The 19,593-nt window shown below is 38.0% G+C and overlaps 1 protein-coding gene across 4 annotated transcripts in view; it reads left to right on the top strand.

The window, feature by feature from the left end:
• The window catches only part of PGS1 (Phosphatidylglycerophosphate synthase 1), a 39,608-nt gene that overhangs the window by 13,591 nt on the left and 6,424 nt on the right, over positions 1-19,593 (top strand). For all 4 annotated transcript variants that reach the window (XM_081732135.1, XM_081732134.1, XM_081732137.1 and 1 more), the window contains 5 exons: positions 5,035-5,263; positions 6,256-6,378; positions 12,604-12,750; positions 14,028-14,155; positions 16,226-16,790. In XM_081732135.1, the coding sequence (XP_081588261.1) occupies positions 5,035-5,263; positions 6,256-6,378; positions 12,604-12,750; positions 14,028-14,155; positions 16,226-16,790 (1,192 nt within the window). The remainder of the gene's footprint in view (positions 1-5,034; positions 5,264-6,255; positions 6,379-12,603; positions 12,751-14,027; positions 14,156-16,225; positions 16,791-19,593) is intronic.

Below are 19,593 nucleotides of genomic sequence, written 5' to 3'. Positions count from 1 at the left end.
TTAGTGGAGCGCGGACAAGCCTTGGACAAAGCCCTTGTGAACATTCTTGTCACGGCGGAAAATCAACAAACATGGAGGGTTCCATCGAACAGCGTTATGCGATCAAATTTTGCGTTCGCCTGGGGAAAACGGCTACTCAGACGCTTTCTCTCATCACGGAGGCCTACAAAGAGGAAGCCCTATCCAAAGCCCAGGTGTTTCGTTGGCACAGTGCGTTCCGGAACGGCCGGGAAAGCGTTGAGGATCTGGAGAGGGCTGGACGCCCGACAACAGTGACTACGGACGAAACTGTGGCAAAAGTGAGGGATCTCCTGAACTCAGACCGTCGATTATCGTTGAGATTGATTGCTGATGAACTCGATATGAACCACACAACAGTGCACAAGATTGTGACGGAACAATTGGGAATGAGAAAAATCTGTGCGAAACTGGTGCCGCGAGTGTTGACTGACGAACAAAAGCAACGACGTGTTGATTGTTGTCAGGAACTGTTGAACCTCATGAACAGTGACCCTAACTTTGAAGATGACGTCATAACAGGTGACGAGTCGTGGGTGTTCCAGTACGACCCTGAAACGAAACGTCAAAGCGCGGAGTGGCACACTCCTGCGTCCCCGCGCCCCAAGAAGGCCAGAATGTCGAAGTCAAAGGTGAAAACAATGTTGATTGTTTTTTTTGACAATGTGGGGGTGGTCCACAAGGAGTTTGTACCCCAAGGACAAGCCGTCAACGCCGCCTTCTACAAACAAGTCCTTGAGAGACTGCACAGGAGCGTCAAGCGGAAAAGACCGGCGATCGCTAGCCGGTGGAAGTTGCATCACGACAATGCCCCTGCCCACACCGCCTTCTTAGTGACCTCCTTTTTGACCCGGATTGGGGTGGAAGTCCTTCCACAACCACCCTACAGCCCAGATGTGAGCCCGGCCGACTTCTTTCTCTTCCCGAAGCTGAAGCCACGCTTGAAAGGAACCCGTTTTGCAGACGTCACAGCCATCCAAGCAGCCGTGACCACATTTCTAAAGGACATGCCGGCTGCTGACTTCCAGGGGGCGTTTGCAGCGTGGAAACATCGATTGCAGAAGTGCATCGACGCAAGAGGAGAGTACTTCGAAAGCTTTTAAGTCCCTGTACAGATCAGATCAATAAAACAATGTTTCCAGACCTGGTCTCATTACTTATCATACAAACCCTGTATACAGTTGCAAATCACCCTGTATTGACACTTTCTGGTGAATTCGTTGAAGTGTGGACTGCCTGAAAAGTAATATTCTAAGTGAAGTCAAAAGTAATCAGTTTTGCTCTTCTAAATTCTTATAGATCGTTCAGAAAATATTACCATTTAGCGTCAAATTTTCGCATCATCTGTCAGCATTTTCAAGACCAAGATAAGGAACAGTGTTTTGGTATGGATAGGAGCATGAAAACTAATTGTTTACACTCAAACATAAAATCAGTTTGTCTTCTTAAGTGTAGAAGAAGAAGAAAGATGTGGATTGTACGGAGCAACGAGATGTTTTTGTTTTTTAGTGTAGTGTCCACACTCCGATCATTACCTGAGTACTATTTCTTACATTGGTTCTGATTCTGAATATGCTTACAGACAATGGTTTAATAGATTAGCATTCTTTAAAATTACAAATTCTGTCCTATAATGTGTTCCAGTTGTTAGCGAAAATTCGCCGTTCAATTATGTTATTTGCTTAACGATCTGTTAGAATTTGGAGGAGCAAAAGTATCTTTATGTTTATTAATTTGTGTTGTTAAAGTGTTCCCGTTAAATTACAGTTATCATCAGGAATTAAAGAAGAAGAAAGGCGAGGGAACTGAGCCCCCGCACCAGTTTTATAGGGGGATTCGTTAGCACCAAATCTCTCAGTTAAAACTAAATGCCATTGGTGTCAAATATTTATATTTAACAAATAAGTATTTTGTATTTTTTTTTAACAGCATTGTACCTGTATAAGATGTGAGTCATTTTGTTGGTATTAATTGCTTGCTTTTGTATGTCTCCCTGCATATATTCCATATATGCAGTATTCATTTAATGTTTAGTTCGTTAAGGCCAATAACTCTAACAGGGTTACATGATTTAAAAAACTACTCTCGATTATTATCAAGATTACATTTGATCGAGGGTCTCCTTTCAGTAATTAGATTAGGACTTAATTTCTGGTTACAATCAATATTAAGCATTAAAACTCTGGTAAAGACTGTAAAGAGGATCACGGAAAACTAAAGGTTAAAAAACTTACTGCAATAAGAAAAGTTACATATCCTTTTATCATAGGTAACCAACAATTCTTTGCTGCTTTACAGGTTGCATAGAAGCGATGAATTGTCATAAATTTTAAACTATACAGTACGTTAAATCATCGTTACCCGTAATGAATCCTTTTACAGTAAGAAATCTATATATCCTTTCATCATAGGCAACCAACAATACTTTGCTGCTGTACAGGTTACATGGTTACAGGAGGGACTTGCATAAATTTTAAAGGATACAGCACGTTACCGTTATATATAAAGATGTTAACAAATTGATTCCATTAAGAACTCGGGGCGCGGTGGCTCAATGGTAGAATGTTTACCTCCTATAGGAAGAAATTTAACAGTGTAACGTACTATGATTTAAATGGTACCGTAGTTCAACAAGACCTTGTCGCTCAATTGAGTTGTTGACCTCGTCTGCGTCTAAATTGTTAGTTCCCGCTTTGGGTGTTGGGCTGCCTGGTTCATAAATGGCAGTATAATAAAGTGAAAGGTATTAAGTGACTTACCAATCTAAACTTAACTTGACCTAACGATATATATCAGATGCAAAAATAATTGCGGTCATCAATTTTAAGGTAGTGTATCTCAGCTTAGGATTAAGTTTATCATCAATTTTTGGTTGTATTTTCTTAATTTCGTGGCAATACTCTCATGCTATAATGGTTTTATCAGGGTTCAAGAAGTTATAGTAAGTAACTCCATGTGCCAAACACCAAACTGTGATCATTACCTTCCTTTGATGCAACTGTGATTTGGGGAAGTGCTGTGGTACCTCATCGTTGTCGAGCCACTGTGCGGAACGTCGTCGGTTATTGTATGGGATCCATTTTTCGTCACATGTAATAAGAAAGTCACGAAAATAGATCATTTTTGTTGTGAGGAAGAAGCGCAGAGCAGACATCCTTTGAGCAAACTTCTTTGTTTTTCTGGTTTTCATTCAAGTCTTGGGGCACCCATTTGTGGAGCTTTTTTGATTTTCTTATTTGGTGTAAACATCGAACAGATGTCTAAATGGACAACGTGAAGTTCTTAGCGTGGTCAGTTTCATTAGTGACCCTTATCTTCAGTTGCAGAAGACGTCCACGACTCTCCTTATTTCCAGTGCTTTGGCCTCCTTCACGAAACTTTCGGAACCAACATTGTGCTCTACGTTAGCTGATTAGTCCCCTGGCCAAATGCTTAGTTGCTAATTGCGAGTAGTTTCTGCAGCTTTACGTTCCGAATTTGAATTCTTACATTAATTAGATGTGAGTTTAGCGTCCCATTGAGTCGTGCACCTACAACTTAACATTGGATCCCAGCCACATGAGCTTCTTCCGGAAATCAAAGCCGGGTCTCTCGTGCCAAAGTCGCTTACGCTATCCACATTGCTACGAGGAAGCTCAAACTCGTACATTAAAATTGCTCGAATTTGTTTTGTTCATTGCTTAGACATCATAAAAGAAACAAAACAAAAAACAAAACAAACAATAATAGTAGAGTGAACTGTACTCTTTCAAATGGTATATTATACGACCATTGTTAAACAAAAGTTTCCCCATTAGTAATAGAAACCATCAAAGTTTGAACTAATAAAAACTGCAACTATTATTAGACCTACTTGTGTATAGGTCATTGACCACAGATTACTAAGAAAATACCAGAGAAAAACATCATAAAGTTCAAAATTCACATAAGGGAAACAGGATTTGAATACGCGAATTATAATGTGCGATGTTTATAAACATTTAAAATATAATTTGAGAAACAACACTACCATTTTTTCCCCAATTATGACTTCAATACTAAAATTATCTTCAGTGTGTAAATAACTCGCGTAGTCAGGTATTCTTGTGTTTTGATTGCTTATAGTGTCAGGAGCGCACAGTGTGTCGCTTTTTTTCAGAGAGAGAGGGGAAAAAAGTGAGAAGAGATTTGATTGTGGTAAATTTATTATATATTTCGTATTGAAAACACGTGTTCTTTTTTGCTTTTCTAATAGCGTTTATAACCTGTTAGTAAAATACAGCGTCTACATGTAAACAGAAGTTACTGTTGTGGCCTCGCGTAGCGTAGTAGCTAACGCTCTTGCCTTCGGTGCGAGCGGTCCCGGGTTCGATTCCCGGTGAGGACACTGGGTCGAAAAAAGTGTAAAAAGCTTCCTGAATGAGGTTTTCCTGGGTTTTACTCAATTCACACCAGGCAAACGCTGGGGTGGTACCTGACATATAGGTCCCAGGCCGCTTCCTTCCTTCCCCAATCCTTTCTTCTTTCCCTTTCCCCGGAGAGTGTCCTCGCCGAGGGACGTCATCCCTCATACGTGTTGGTAATATGGCCATAGATGCCGAAAGCCGAGAAGTCTAATTCCTAAACTCCTAGAAGTTACTGTTTTGTAATTTTTAGGAAACATATTAATGATGATGTGTGAGTATCCTGTTAAGGTTCCTTGGCCGTAATTTATAAATGATTTCGGAAATGACTCAAATTTACTTTGCATTTTAAATTTGTGATTTTTCCAAGACTTACAACTTTCTTAAATGTTCTTTTATCCTTGTTTTTCATTATGTTTGTCTGACACCCTTACCTATGTATATATTCTTTTCTTTATACTTACATGTGGTCTTAAAACACTCCGGTGTTCATTTCTTTATCAATGTATTAACTTCGTTACCAAATAACATTTTTGATTCTTGCACCAACATGAATTATCTTGCGATCATTATTGCATGTATTATCCTTGATGATTTGAATATATATAGAAGTGTATTTATTTTTTTCTTGTAGATGCCGACATCACTGCAAACATAAATCTCCGAATAGTTTGCAAAGGTCGTGTTTCCACCATGAGAGCGCTGTAACTGAGAAATTTCTCTCTCACGTGGAGATAGAAGCGGAGAAAAGCTATGATCTACCGAATGAGTTGATCTCAACAGTGTCAGAGGAAACAATGGGTCTCAGCTCACTTGCGTGGTTGAACACGGAAGCTCCGGTGTTTGGAGTGAATGGCAGGAAGGTAGGTTTGTTTAGTCTATGAAAGAGACAGTCTATGCTAAATTTTGTAGGTACAGATAATGCTTCAAGAGAACAGAGAACAGCTTTGTGTGAAATTACAAACTTATTCTTGTAATGTGTTTTTTGTTCATGACTTCAAGTTACTTATTCTTCCTGTTACAGAGAAAGAAAAGAAAAGCTTTAGGGACGGCTGTGAGTCTTCCTTTAGAGACGGGAAAAAAAAAAGATAAGAAAGAAAGAAAAATGGATGTCCTAAAAGCCATCCAAGTTGATGATCGGGTGTTGAATGACTTGACAAATTAGACGCAAATAAGACTTATAAACCTATCCGTTCTCTTAATCCAGATCTTGTACGTACATCTTTTTTCAGGGAACAGAATCGAGTGTTATAACTTTAAACAAGAATTTTAGGAATGGTCCGAAAAAAAATGCATCAAAAGATTGCGATCTTGACCAATAATTAATTTTTGGATCAGGGGTCACAAAACTTTTGAACGGCCCCTAAATATAGTTCGTATTTTCTATGGAATAAGCACATCATACTGAGTTAAGTGATAGTTTGTGTTTGGCTACACTATATGTAGTTCTCTAGATATAAGGCCCACAATAAAATTTTTAATTGAAATGTATTGGATCTTTTGATAATAAATAAAAGGATAATTTTATTACGGTCAACAATTGTGTTCACCACTTAAAGGCATGCGATACAAACCACAAAATGAATGGCGATGTGCGACCAGGATATAAAGGGGTGGTGGAAGCAAGAGGAGAGCTAGGCAGGTTATCGAAAAAAAAAAAGCAACTTGACATGCCATGCCTGCAGTTCATCGTTGAATGTGTGTTTTTGACATCACTTGAACGATGAATTCGATAGAATGATATATAAATTTGGATCTTGTCTTGATTTTCGGAAGTGTTCACTTTCAAAACTCTTGAAAAAAATGACTTGAGTGATATAAATATTAGTAAAATAAATGTTTCTTTTATTCCCAGGTGTCTGTGATAGTGGATCCAAATTATTTCTACCAATTACTGGTTGAAAAGTCAAGAAATGCCAAGCAGCGAATAACGTTGGCGTCTCTGTATTTGGGTACAGGAGATCTGGAGAAAAAATTGGTAAGATATTATGTACTTTTGTAATGGAGCAATTTACGTGATTAATCTCTATATATAAAAGTCGTCGTCTTGACGGACTGATCAACGCCCAGGCCAAAGTGCTAAAGTTAGAAACTTGAAATTTGGATAGGGCATAGGATTTGTGATGTCCTACTCAGGAAGGATTTTTGGAAATTCAGCGGGGAAGGGGGGAAGAGGGTGGTAATTATTAAGTTAAAATAACTTACAAAGAGTGAAAAAGTGGCTTGACTGGATTGGGACTCGAACCCAGGATCTCCGGCATACCGTGCCGATGCGTTAACTGCTACGCCACCCAGTCCACTTCCCAGAACAGCCAAATACTGTCCCATTCCTGTAGTCGGTGCTCTCCGCTCAGACCACATGGCTTGTACCACAGCCTAGCTGCTGTGCTTGGTCAATCCAGTGTCCATATATTGAGAGCACCTTTAGACGGTTGTGATTTCATATAATGAAAGAAAGAAACAACCGATTTATTTTACACACCACAATCCTCTGTAGGTGCGAAACGCGTGCAAGTTGTTTAATTCGCACCTACAGAAGATTGTGGTGTGTAAAATAAATCGGCTGTTTCTTCCTTTCATTATATATATTACGTTAAAATGTCCATGTCTGGGAATCTCTGAAGATTAGAGATATGAAATTTGGTATATGGACTTCTCATTTAAAATAATCAGACAGCTGTTTCAGCCTTTTCTTTTTTTTTCTTCTTTTTTTTTTAAAAATATTTGACCTAGAAGGGAAGTAAAAAAATGGGGTAGAAAGATGGGGTTGCAATTGTTTAAATATGATGATCATATCTTGAAATTTGTGAAGGTTACAGACATGGAATTTGGCGTTTAGACTTTTCATTTAAAATAAATAAAGACTTGTTTCACTGGTTTGAGATGTTTTTTTTTTTTAGAAAGAAAGAAAAAGGCTGAAAGTACACAAGGTGGGGTTGAAATTCTTAAAATAAGATGGTCATATCTCAAACTCCTGTAAGAGTGGAAACATGCTAATTAAAAACTCCTGTAAGAGTGGAAACATGCTAATTAAAAGCACGTTTTGTCATTTTTTGATGTTTCCTTTAGAAGGGAAGAAAAAAAGGTGGGGGTTGCAGTTGTTGTAATAAGATAGTCATATCTCGAAATTCCTTAAGATTAGAGATACATTTGCAGCATGAAACGTGCGAGGCCGTAGGTCAAATAAATGCGGGGGTCTAGAGGCAAAGTCCCCAGTTAGCTGAGTATGAAATATTTCAAAGCATTTCAGACAACACAGCTACAAAAGTTAATGTTTTAAATAAGTCTAGATTATAAATAGAAAGAAGCATATCATACGATTTTGTTCTGAATCGAAAGGAGAAAAGACAAAGAGCACCTCCCTCCGAGTATGTGATAAAATAATGAAGCGTTAGCCATTGTTCGAATATGAAAAACAGGGACAATGTATCCTCATTCACTGTAATCAGCTTTGATAATCATTAACGTAAACTACCATATTTTTAACAACGAAGAAAGATCATTTACTTGATATGTTATAATAAGGATATCGTCTGGCACATTCTGTTAAAATGGAATAAAGCTCACTTAGAGTTTTATGTATCCTAGTTGTGTTTACTAATATAATCATCCCTCTTTCGACTCCAGCCAACTTCAAAATGGTGAATATCGGCATCAAGAATTAACAAGCTTTTGAATCTTCGCTACATCAGGATTAAAACATTCAACATTGAATTTGGATGTGGGGAGCCACAGCAAGAATTGAAATTCTACTATTAATAGTTTAATTCAAACTTGGGTCTCGTTAATTGTAGTAGGTAGCACAATGTCCCATTTCGGCTCAGAGACACGTTAAAGGAGCGTATTGTTTTCTATATGTTGGGAACCTGGCAGCTCACATCTTCCTAACATTTTTTTCTTCCGTATAATCACAAGCTAGCTAGTTGTTAATATGTGAAGAGTTTCGTAAATATTTTCAATGAGTACATATTTTTATGCTCATGTTAAATATTTATGTCGAGTTTTTTATTATTATTTTTTTCCAGAAGTTGAAAAGTGACCAGCAAGTTTAAAATTACAATTCTTCGTAGTTTAGTGTCTACTAATCTGCATAAATGTAAGTTTTTGACGCTTACGTTCTTAATCTTGAAGTTAGGTGAAGACGAGAGCAGAATGAGCTTCCGAAATTGCTCCAAATGAACCAACTAATTTTTACTGTTATGTTTTTTGACCTTCGTTACTCGATTTTACACTTTCCTTCTAAAGATTCGTTGGCATACAACTGATCTCACGGTCTTTCTGGGATGACGTAACACTACAAATTTACTTACCGAGATTATTAATGCATATTTATTAATAGAAAGAATGTTTCTATTTTACATCCGGGACTTAAGAATCATGACAACATACTGTTTCAGGACATATCTAGACTCTTTCTCAATATATCCTTTGCTCTTTCTCAATATATCCTAGAAATAATTTTTCATAGTCTTAAACAAAAGGTACTTTTAGACGTATCTTAACCAAGCATCAACACAGGTATGCGACCACTGGGTACGAACTTCTTCATGATTCTCTTATGAATTCTGAGAGAAAATGTGAATAAATGCCTACGTACGAAATCACTTGAAACTTTTCACACGCAAAGAATATAATTTAATATTTTACGGAAAAAAAAAATCTTTCAGTTTTACGTCCCACGGTTACGCCGGCTAGGCTAAAAGAGACAGTGATGATAAGAAATGAATGAAATGGTGGAATGAAGAAATTGGAAGGAAACGGAAGAACCCCGAGAAAACCCACGCACACGGTGTTTGTCCACAATATTTTACGCAGTTCAATTACAAATAAAAAGTATTATATTCCGCCATCTACAGTTCCAGAAAGAAGCATTCACAAGCATATATTGCACAAAAAAAAAAAAAAAAAAAAAAAGCTTCAGATAAACACATTTTGTGTGTTTCATTTTGTATTGAACATGTGGCTTTTTCTCTATTCTCACTTCTTAAAGGACAAAATTGTTTGTGCTTTTACATTTTATCCTGAGAGATGTTGCCTTGTCACTGTCACCACACTACTTTATTCCGAGAAAAATCTTTCAGAGTCTGCGGTCAAGGCAAATAATATTGTTTGAGTAGTGTAAGCTGCAAGCTCTTTGTGTACAATTTCAAGTGCACACATATTTTTGTTCTCAGACGATCCCTTCACAATATCTTTTATAGAGAAACAGGTTTTCATTAGCCCTTGAAATGGGATTCTCTCCATTCCTCTTAATCCACTCCATTTTGCAAGTACCGGAGATTCTGAAAGATGGATATTTGGATGATGCCTTGACCCGACTACGATAGATATATTAGTGGATCTATGAACTTTTAAGGTTCACTTATTTCACGTGTTCGGCACATTATAACTGTGAAACCATCCACTTTTGAGCACTGGTCCATATGAGCTGTTTTTCTTATTTTGATGTGAGGAATGAAAATGAATTGAAATCTTTGAGTTTTACGTCCCATGCTTATGCCGGCTAGGCTAAAGGGGACGGTGATGATGAGAAATGAATGAAATGGTGGAATGAAGAAAGTGGGAGGAAACGGGAGAACCCCGAGAAAATCCACGAGCACGGTGTTTGTCCACCACAAAGTCCATACGGCGCGAGGTGGGATCGAACCAGGGACCCCAAGCAGCGGAGGTGAACGCTCTACCACTGAGCCACCGCGCCCCCTATGTGAGGAATCTGTTCTCAAATTATTGAGAAACATTTGTAACATCCTGTGTTGAAGCATGAGTTTTTACGAATGGACCAAAGATATCATGTTTTAGTAGGCGGTGTAGTAGTAGTAGTAGTAGTAGTAGTAGTAGTAGAAGTTGGATTGAAAAAGTGTTCAGAGATGTCATGAAGCAGTATTTTGTTATGATTTTCAAGTCCAGGATACAAGGCACGAGCATTTTATTTCTAATAATACTACGAATTCTTATATACTTTATCTTGGGTCCTTCATGGCTGAATGGTAAGTGCTCTTGTCGTAAGAGCGCTTGACTTACTAAAAATAATACAAAATTTTTCCATTTTTCTTTTGTTTGGTTTTCATAAGGGAAAGGAGATAACGAAGTGCAAACTTACCACAATCATAGATAATGTTATTCTACAACAGAAAATATGAATCTCAAGAATTTTCAGTGTTGCTATCCATAGAAATTACAGCGTTGCCAGAATAATATTTACCCCAAAATCTAAGCTAAGGCAGGGGCCGCGGTGGCTCAATGGTAGAGCATTCACCTCTGGTGCATGGGGTCCCGCGATTCTGGCTCCCGCCAAGTGAACTTTGTGGTAGACAAACACCGTGTGCGTGGGTTTCCTCGGGGTTCTTCCGTTTCCTCCCAAGTACTTCATTCCACCATTTCATTCATTTCTCATCATCATCGTCTCCTTTAGCCAAGCCGGCATAAATGTGGAACATAAAACTCGAAGATTTCATTTCATTTCTAAGTTAAGGCAGCGACTAGAGGAATGAACTCAACTGTATTTGATTACGTATCGTGTTGTCTTGGAATCCTGTGAACTACTTTTTAAATAATAGTTGTATTGAGTGTATGTAAACAAAATAGTTTTAACATAAGTTATTAAAATTAAATAATAATGTTGTTTAAAAAAGTAGTTCACAGGATGCCAAAACAGCTTGATACGTAATTAAATGCAATTGAGTTCGTTCTTTTAGTTGCTGCCTTAACTTAGATTTTGGGTGATGTGTTATTCTTTCAACACTGTAATTTCTATGGGTGACAACACTGAAAAGTCTTCAGTTCATATTTTCTGTTGTATAGTAACATTCTCTACAATTGTGCTAAGTTGCATTTTATTATCTCATTTCACTTATGAAAAACAAGTAAAAGAAAGATGGTAAATTTTGTGGGTTCGATTTCCGGTGGAAATTCATGTATGTAGATTGTACATTCAAACTTGTTTACGCTTCATATAGACCCGATGTTAGATGAAGACTCTATAAACAAATCATGGATCGCTCTATGTGTAGTAAACCCCGATTTAACAGACTACAAAACAATGGACTTCGAATTTACAGAATGTTACTAATGTAGTAAATGTAGTTGGGAGGAAAAAAAAATGGTGAGGCAAAAGCTTTCATCAGATTTTTAAGACGCGGCGACGGATACGATGGTAATATGGCAGTGGTTACACTCAAAACAACTGTGCTACCCATTTTTTTTTATCAGTTCTCTTATGCATTTGTAAGGATTTTTTTTTTACCATGTATATTAAACATTTTCCATTTAGATTATACAGTACAATTTCAAGTGTAATATTCTGTTTTAAGTACGTAACAGCTCTCTACACAACGCATCATTCACATATGAGCATGAATCTCCTTGTTATTCCTTACTATATCTATACATGTCCCTTTACAGACACAAGTGAAGGACGCCTTGATAAAAATCGGCAAGGGGTACCATAAAGGGGAGATTTTTTTTTTCGATTATTTTTTCAGTATCTCGCACCGTTCGCAAGATTTGAGCCTACTTTCAATTGGAGTTTCTAATTCATGTATGATCAATGTTTCCTTTCTTCTTGCATGCAGTATGTAATAAGCAGATGCATTACACACAGAATTAATTATAATGTCAGTGATATATGATGTTCATTTGGCAAAACACTCCAAACAATAAAGATTCATCTTAGACTGAAGAAATGGTTATCTTCCGTTTTTGATTATCATTTGGCCATGGAACAAACGCCGGAGAGATATACTAACCCCGTATACAAATATGTGGTGTTGGAATGTATAACTCGTAGGATATGATGCTTTTTGAAATGTCAATATTTCCAGTGTACCCCTAAAAAATGTAATAAAGAAATAACCTGTTTTTTTTTTTTTTTTAAATATTCAATTAGAACTGAAACAATCTACACAAAATTCGCAATCGATCAGTGAAAACGACATCTCTCTAGTGCTTGTGGTTTCCAGGATACCATTGTCAAAAAATTGGCCACAAACATAATCCTAGCATTTTAATATATAGATTGTTCATAATGTAGCAGACTTCCGACTTTATGGACACCTTTGGACCAATAAGTAAGGTAAATGGAAGGTTTACTGGAATTTTTATATTCATATAATCTCCCTCCCACCAAATGTGGATTTTATTTGTTTTCAGTTTACCTTTCCGTGATTTATGTTGTACAATAAGGGAAATTTGTTGTTCTGCTTAGGTTGAAGCCATCGAGAATGGTCTAAAGGAGTCTGAAGGCGAGTTAAAGGTAAAGATTCTGCTGGACTTCACTCGAGGCTCCAGGGGTGCTACCAACTCAAGAACGATGCTGTTGCCAGTACTCAAGAAGTATCAACATTCCTGTCAGGTGGGAATAAGTTCATTTTATTTTTATTTCATATGCTTTGTGTTAAAAGCAATATAATTCATTGTATCTCTCATAAATAGAGGCATGAGATTTTCGCAATGCGCGATAAAACGAAATGTGTTAGAATTAAGTAATTTTCAGTTTCTTGACGTTTTGTGATGACGCTTCTTTCTATAGTGATCTATGAATAAAAGGAACAGTTGTAAAAATGTCAGGGAATATCTTTTTCACAATGGCTACAAAATGCAAAACTTTATTTAGTAAATGCGACAAAACGCGAAATTTTCAAATTCTTAGTGCTAAAAAATCGTGCCCCTACTCATAAGTAATAAGCACTTTGTGGAAACAAGATGGTACTGGTCTGTTCAAACTGGATTTTTAAAGCCTGTCCGAGCCCATACCCGAAACGGGGTCCTTCGCGAAAAGACCCATCCAATGTAATATTCAGCTGGATATCAAATAAGGGTAAATTTCAGAAAGTACTCAAAAAATTTTTTTCTTCAATTTTATCAAAACTGCGTCAATTCTTCTTCTTTAAATAAATAATCATTTACTTCGAATTTGGTATCTTATTTTAATAGATGATCGTTTAGTACTTTTTAAAGCGGTTTTAGATCGTAGTTTACTTAACGAAATCCCAAGAAAACAATAATAAAAAGAAAAGAAAAATGCAATCCATCTATGATCATAAGCTGTTGCCGAAATAAGGTATTTTTGAAGAAAGAAAAAAAAAAGTCTCTTTTTGTTTTCACATGTCCCCCCCCCCGCCCTGGTTTTTTGGCTAGTGCGTGTGCCTTTGGGGCACGGAGTCTCAAATATGATTCCTGGTGGGGATTCCTGGAGGGATATGATTCCTATATTTATTGCTAGGGTATATAAAAAGAAACTTTTCTAATAAAAATATCATTGCGAAAGTCCAAAATTCTCGTGTTACCATCTTTTAGCTCCTCCCTAAAAGACAGAAATTTATAATATTGAAAATTTGATCTAAATGTGCTTGAAATATTTCTAGGAAGACGAGAGGGTTAACAAATAAATACGAAAGAAAACAGGCTGTTACAAATACCTCTAATACAAACCCAAGTCTTGATTCGAATTCCATTTTATTAGTAAATCCTATCGTCCATATTATCAGTATTGCATGAGAATGTAAAACAAAATCACAAATGATGATTGAATTTAAGACTTATTTTATTTGACAGATAACTACTGAGTGGAAACTACTATATACTGCTTCCGTAATATACTTATTGTGAATAGAGATGATTTACTTCCAGGTATCGTTGTATCACACTCCAGCTCTTCGAGGGGTTCTGAAGTGGCTGATCCCGGATCGTTGGAATGAACTAATAGGATTACAGCATATGAAAATCTATTTGTTTGATGATTCCCTAATTATTAGCGGGTAAGTGATATTACAACACAAATAAGTTTTTCCGCTGCATTAGTCTTAAGGAAATTGAGAAGCACAAAAGTTTGTTATAGTTTCTAAAATTTTATTCTGTAACTCAGAATTTAGTAAAGCAAAGCAAGCATAACTCGTAGCTCCAGTGTTCCCCAACTCATGCATATCTTACCAAGCGTGCCTCCTGTCTTCCCCAATTCATGTAAATTTGTTATCAAGCATACCTCCATTATCTTCCCTAACTCATGCAAATTTGTTAAGCGTATCTTCAGTCTTCCCCAACTGTTGTATATTTATTATCAAGCGTAGCTTCAGTCTTCCCCAGCGTATGTAAATTTGTTATCAAGTGTAGCTCCATTCTTCCCCAACACATTTAAATTTTTGGCAAACATAGCTTCATTCTTTCTCAACTCACGTAAATTTATTGGCGAGCGTAAATTTATTAGCTTCATCCCTTCAATAGGAACAAATGTTCCTGACCCACTGTAGGAAAAACATCCCCAAAAGATCGTTTTCGTTGAGTGTTTCAGTATTCGATGAATTTGTTTCGGTGAAATGCGTTCGACAGTCGCCCAATGAGTTGGTTGAACCCGTACCCCTTGGACTAAAAGTAGCTCTCATCACAGGACAACACCTTCCTCCAGTCGCCCTTTGTCTAGTTTCTATATTTTCTTGCCTACTTCATCATAACCTTCGTCAGTATATTTTTTGTAATTGGATTTCTTGCCTTATGGCTAGCTTCCAACAAACGTTGACGAATGGTTGAGTCATGAACGTGAGTTCCTGCACGAGGAAGAAGTTTTTAAAGGTCATAACTACTATCCTGTGGGTCAATTTTACTGGCCCGTAACGAGTAAGTCATTCTTAGCGGTTAGTGTGCGTTTTCTACCGCATTTCCCTATCCTACATGGAGAAATAAAAGCCCGTTTCTGGCTTGAGAATTTTAAGAATTTTAGTTTACATCACTTTGGGTAAAACCAGTCAGCAGCAATTTATCTTTGGGTTAGGGAACTGATTTCGTGCAGTGTGTGACAATAGCTTGCCTCTTTCTTGGACTAACATCCGCCTTGCAATGTAAATATAAAAAGTAACATGAGTTTTCACATACAACAACAGTACCAAGTACACTAAAACTCACCTACAACCATATCTAACTACAATACAACGTTCTGGAAACACTGCTGAACCTCCAATTTTCTGAAACGAACAACAGTATTGGCAACTGCGAGAATCCGATTATGCTGCAGAGGGGCAAAGTGGCGCAATGGTAAAGCATTTGCCTCTGATGCAGAGGGTTCTTCTTTCGATCCACCGGTCAAGTAAGTTTGTGGTGGATCACATCGTGTCCGTAGGTTTTATTAGGGCTTTCCCATTTCCTCCCTCGTTCTCATTCCACCAATTCTACCATCATCATTCACATACCTTAATCGTCCAACTGAAAGATTTCAATTCATTTTATCATTGCTGGGAATACGGAAAAGAAAAAGCTAAGTGCAAGATTCGTATTCCTTTTCGCCATGGCGACCTGGGGCTCGGTATGGCGTGGCTTGGAACCCTACTTACAGCTACGAACAAAGATGATCGTTGGTTGGATTTTGTGTACAAGTGGATATTATGGAGGACTGCAAGATTAGCTTATTTATTGACTAGACTATGTATTGTGAATGCGCTTATACAGGGTGTCTATCAGTCACGAATGTCACGAAAAAGTCACGAAATCAGAAAACGGTCATGAAAGTCACGAAAAAATCACGATTTTTCTTTAGCTGTGCAAATGTAAGTACAGATTGGAAAATTTTGTTCTATAAAACATCAGAATTCAACACCAAAAATGTCTGTGCTTGGCTTTAGACGCTACCAAATCGCAAGCGAAGTACGTTTGTATCGCATGAATGAAAATTCGGCCTAATTCGCACCCAAATTCGCTCTTGAGAATGTTAGGAAATTTTATGATTTGGTAAAGAAAAGGTCACGAAAAAGTCACGAAATTTCATGGTGGAATTTTAGTAGACACCCTGTTGTAGATGGATGAAATAACATTATATCACTTTCTTTTTCTTTCTGTTGCAGTGCCAATTTGAGCAACGACTACTTCACAAACCGCCAGGACCGTTATTTGTTGGTGGAAGATGCACATGAATTGGCGGATTTCTATGATGAGCTGGTGTCCCATATGTGTGAGGTGTCACTGCAGTTAGACCAAGAAGACAACGTGCATTTGCACCCCAAGTGGTCAGTTCATCCGTATCTGGGAAAGTACAGTGAGTTTGTCTCCAAGGCACGAACTAAGTTGTGGAATTATTTTTGTGACGTACGGACTAAACGAAACAGTATGCAAATGATGACGAGTATTACTGGAAATCAGTATTGTGAAAGGACTTACAATGTAGAGCATCAACAAGTATCGACGAGTGACCGTACAGAAGAAGTCGATACATGGATTTATCCTTTAATTCAAATGGGACCTCTCAACATTCATCATGACAGTATTGTTAGTCAGAGATTGATGAAGTCAGCGTTGCCAGGTTCCATTTTAAGTTTTGCTACTGGTTATTTTAACCTTGTTGATAAGTACATGGACACAATAGTGTATCAATCGCAGGCGATGTACAGGATTCTCATGGCTCATCCAACGGTAATTATTGTTTTGTTTTTAATTTAAATTCATAATGTATACTAAAGAAAATTGTTATTTTGTTTGTGATCGCATCATGATTGAACAGCTGAACCATTCGATATGTTTTTGCATGTAGATAGTGCCTACCTTGAACTTGGAAATGATGTTACATTGATTAAAATCCGTATAGGAAGATTACTGGTTAGAGCTTTGGACTTTTGTCCGCGTGTCCTAGTTTCGATTCCCGCCCTAATTTTCGGTCCATCATCGTGATGAAACTGAGGAGTCACGTGAATAAAGACGTGACGCCCATGAGGTCCAGAAGCTTCTGTTATGCCTGTTAGAGGCAAGGTGATGCAACGCGCTGATCACGTGTTTCTCGATAGACTATACATAGTTCCGCTAGTCGCTAATAGATGTCGTTGGTGGGGTACGGTGGCTGAGTGGTAGAGCGCTTACCTCTGGTGCGTGGGGTCCGTAGTTTGATCCTCGAGCAAGTTAGTTTGTAGTGGATAACATAGTGTTCTTGTTTTTTTTCCGTTATAGTCCCGTTTCCTCCCACTTTCTCATTCCACCAATTATTCCATTATCATTCACTTGCTTTAATTATCGTTCCCCTTAGCCTAAAGGACATAATCGTAGGACGTTAAACTCGAAAATTTCATTTCAAGATGGCGTTGGAACAGGCTCAGGGCCGTGAAGGACTATTAGGCCAGAGCTTTTCCTAAATGGAAGAAATAACTTATTTTATCGCATATCAATTCATCTACTTTATAGATGCGAATTCAGTGCGTAAGGAATGAGTTCTCGCTGATCTAGTGGCTAGCGCCTGTGCCTTTGGTGCACATGGTCCCGCGTTCGATTCCTGATCCCGGAGAGCACAAGAAGTTTAACCATTACCATTACTTTCATTAACAATCCTTTAGTCTCCTTTACTCTAACTGTGGGATGTAAAAAAAAAAGAAAAGTGAATGAATATAATCAGATATTACCTCCATTTATCATACATAATTCAGCCGTCAAGAGGTGTTTTGTAGCGTAGACATTGGGTTGCCCAAGCATAGCACGAGTTTTACAGTCCATATGGTCTAAGAACCTCAAGAGTATTAGAATTGCTGTTTAGGGAACAAACTGGTTGGTGTAGTGGTTAATGCATCACCAATTTATGCCGGAGACCTGGGTTCGATTTTTGGTCCAGTCAGCATTTTCCACTCCTTATTAAAATGTATCACTCAGATATGTTACTCATTTTAATAATGGAATTATAAATCGAACTGAAATTTATTGTTCAGTTGAGAGTTGGGAATCGTAAGAAAATGGTAAAGTATGTGTGCTAGATGAACGGAAATTGGAGATAAGAATGGTAAAGTTCACTGTTCCAACTGAGAGCCAAAAATTCGAACTGATATCAGAGTTGGAAATTTTATAGGTATTTGATGTATTCAAACGACAATTTAATTTTATGTGCTGTCCAAAAAGAAACAAAATTGGGTCATAAAAATTATTGTAATGACGTAGCTTTAGATGACTAGAAAAAAATACATTCCTCGTCTGACTGTCCAATAATGCGAAAATATCACATTAAAAACGAAGTATGCAGTGTGTAATAGCGATATTCCTTGTTCTGTATCTTATTCAGAAAGGACAAATGAAATATACTTCGTTGAATTAGACACATGATTGGTTTTTATTAAATATTTTACTGAATGATTATGTACAGTAAATCATTTCGGAAGACTGAAATACACTCCAGAAGTTAATGAATACTAGAGAAAGTCACATACAAATAAAAACGAGGTACCTATTTTGAACTGCGGAATTGAGCGTGTGGAAGAGGTTCCTGGGAACCACATTGAAGGTCAAATGATTCAGAAATACAGCAAATATCGGCTGTAATGGAGATACATTGTGTGGGTTTATGCAGTCGATTGGACATCGGTCCGAGTTGATGTCAAAACCGTTCAGTATGGCCGAATCGATCGGCTATATAGGTTGCACAGTGTGTTCCCATACTGTGGATGACGCCTGCAGCAGCTTGTGTAGTAGTGCATCTCACTCTTGCACCTGCATCCACCGGAGGTCATCCAGAGTCCAGAGGGATGGTAGATTTCAAGTTGTAATGTGACGTCCAAGGCCGTTCGGGACATTTTCATTGGATTAAGATCCATGGAACATGGTGGTTATTCCAAACGTGAAGTATACTTCCACCTTCTTTATGTTCATTAGACAAAACCTAGGGCCGTATACACCACGGAAGAGTCGCACGTGTTGTTGCGGGATAACATCCGCATAAATCGTACCCGTTACAGTAGTCTGCGAGGAGACGTGTAGAGTGTCCATGCTCCTAACATGACGCCATCCGAGACCATAACGCTAGCAGCACCTTAACGATCCTGCTCCTTAAAATTGTCAGATACACCTGCCAATATTCCTGGTCTCTGCCAGATATCGAGAATTACTCTCCAGATTGAACCAGGACTCATTCCACCGCACTGGGTCTATTCAAGGCAGCTGAACACCAAGCCAGATGGTTCTTGCAATGTCGTGGTGTGAGTAAAATAGGTCTAGCGGGTCGTCTTGCATAAAGGAACATCTGTAGCCGTCGGCACACGGCTTATAGGGAGATATGGATTCCAGAGACTGCTGCAAAGTTTCGACGTAATGCAGATGGAGTGCTAATTGGACGTCATCGGTCATTTAATGCTAGATAGCCACCTTTACACTGGATTGTGGTACATGGGCGACATGCTTGTATTGCCTGCAAAATTACGTTACTAGTCACGCTCAAGTCCGCACCCATAGCTCGTTAACTTTGTACTAT

Source organism: Thermobia domestica, chromosome 11 (assembly GCF_964235325.1).
Source record: "Thermobia domestica chromosome 11, izTheDome1.hap1.1, whole genome shotgun sequence".
Classification (NCBI taxonomy): domain Eukaryota; kingdom Metazoa; phylum Arthropoda; class Insecta; order Zygentoma; family Lepismatidae; genus Thermobia; species Thermobia domestica.
The sequence above is the reverse complement of the archived record's forward strand: the minus strand, read 5'-3'. Positions and strand labels throughout refer to the sequence as shown.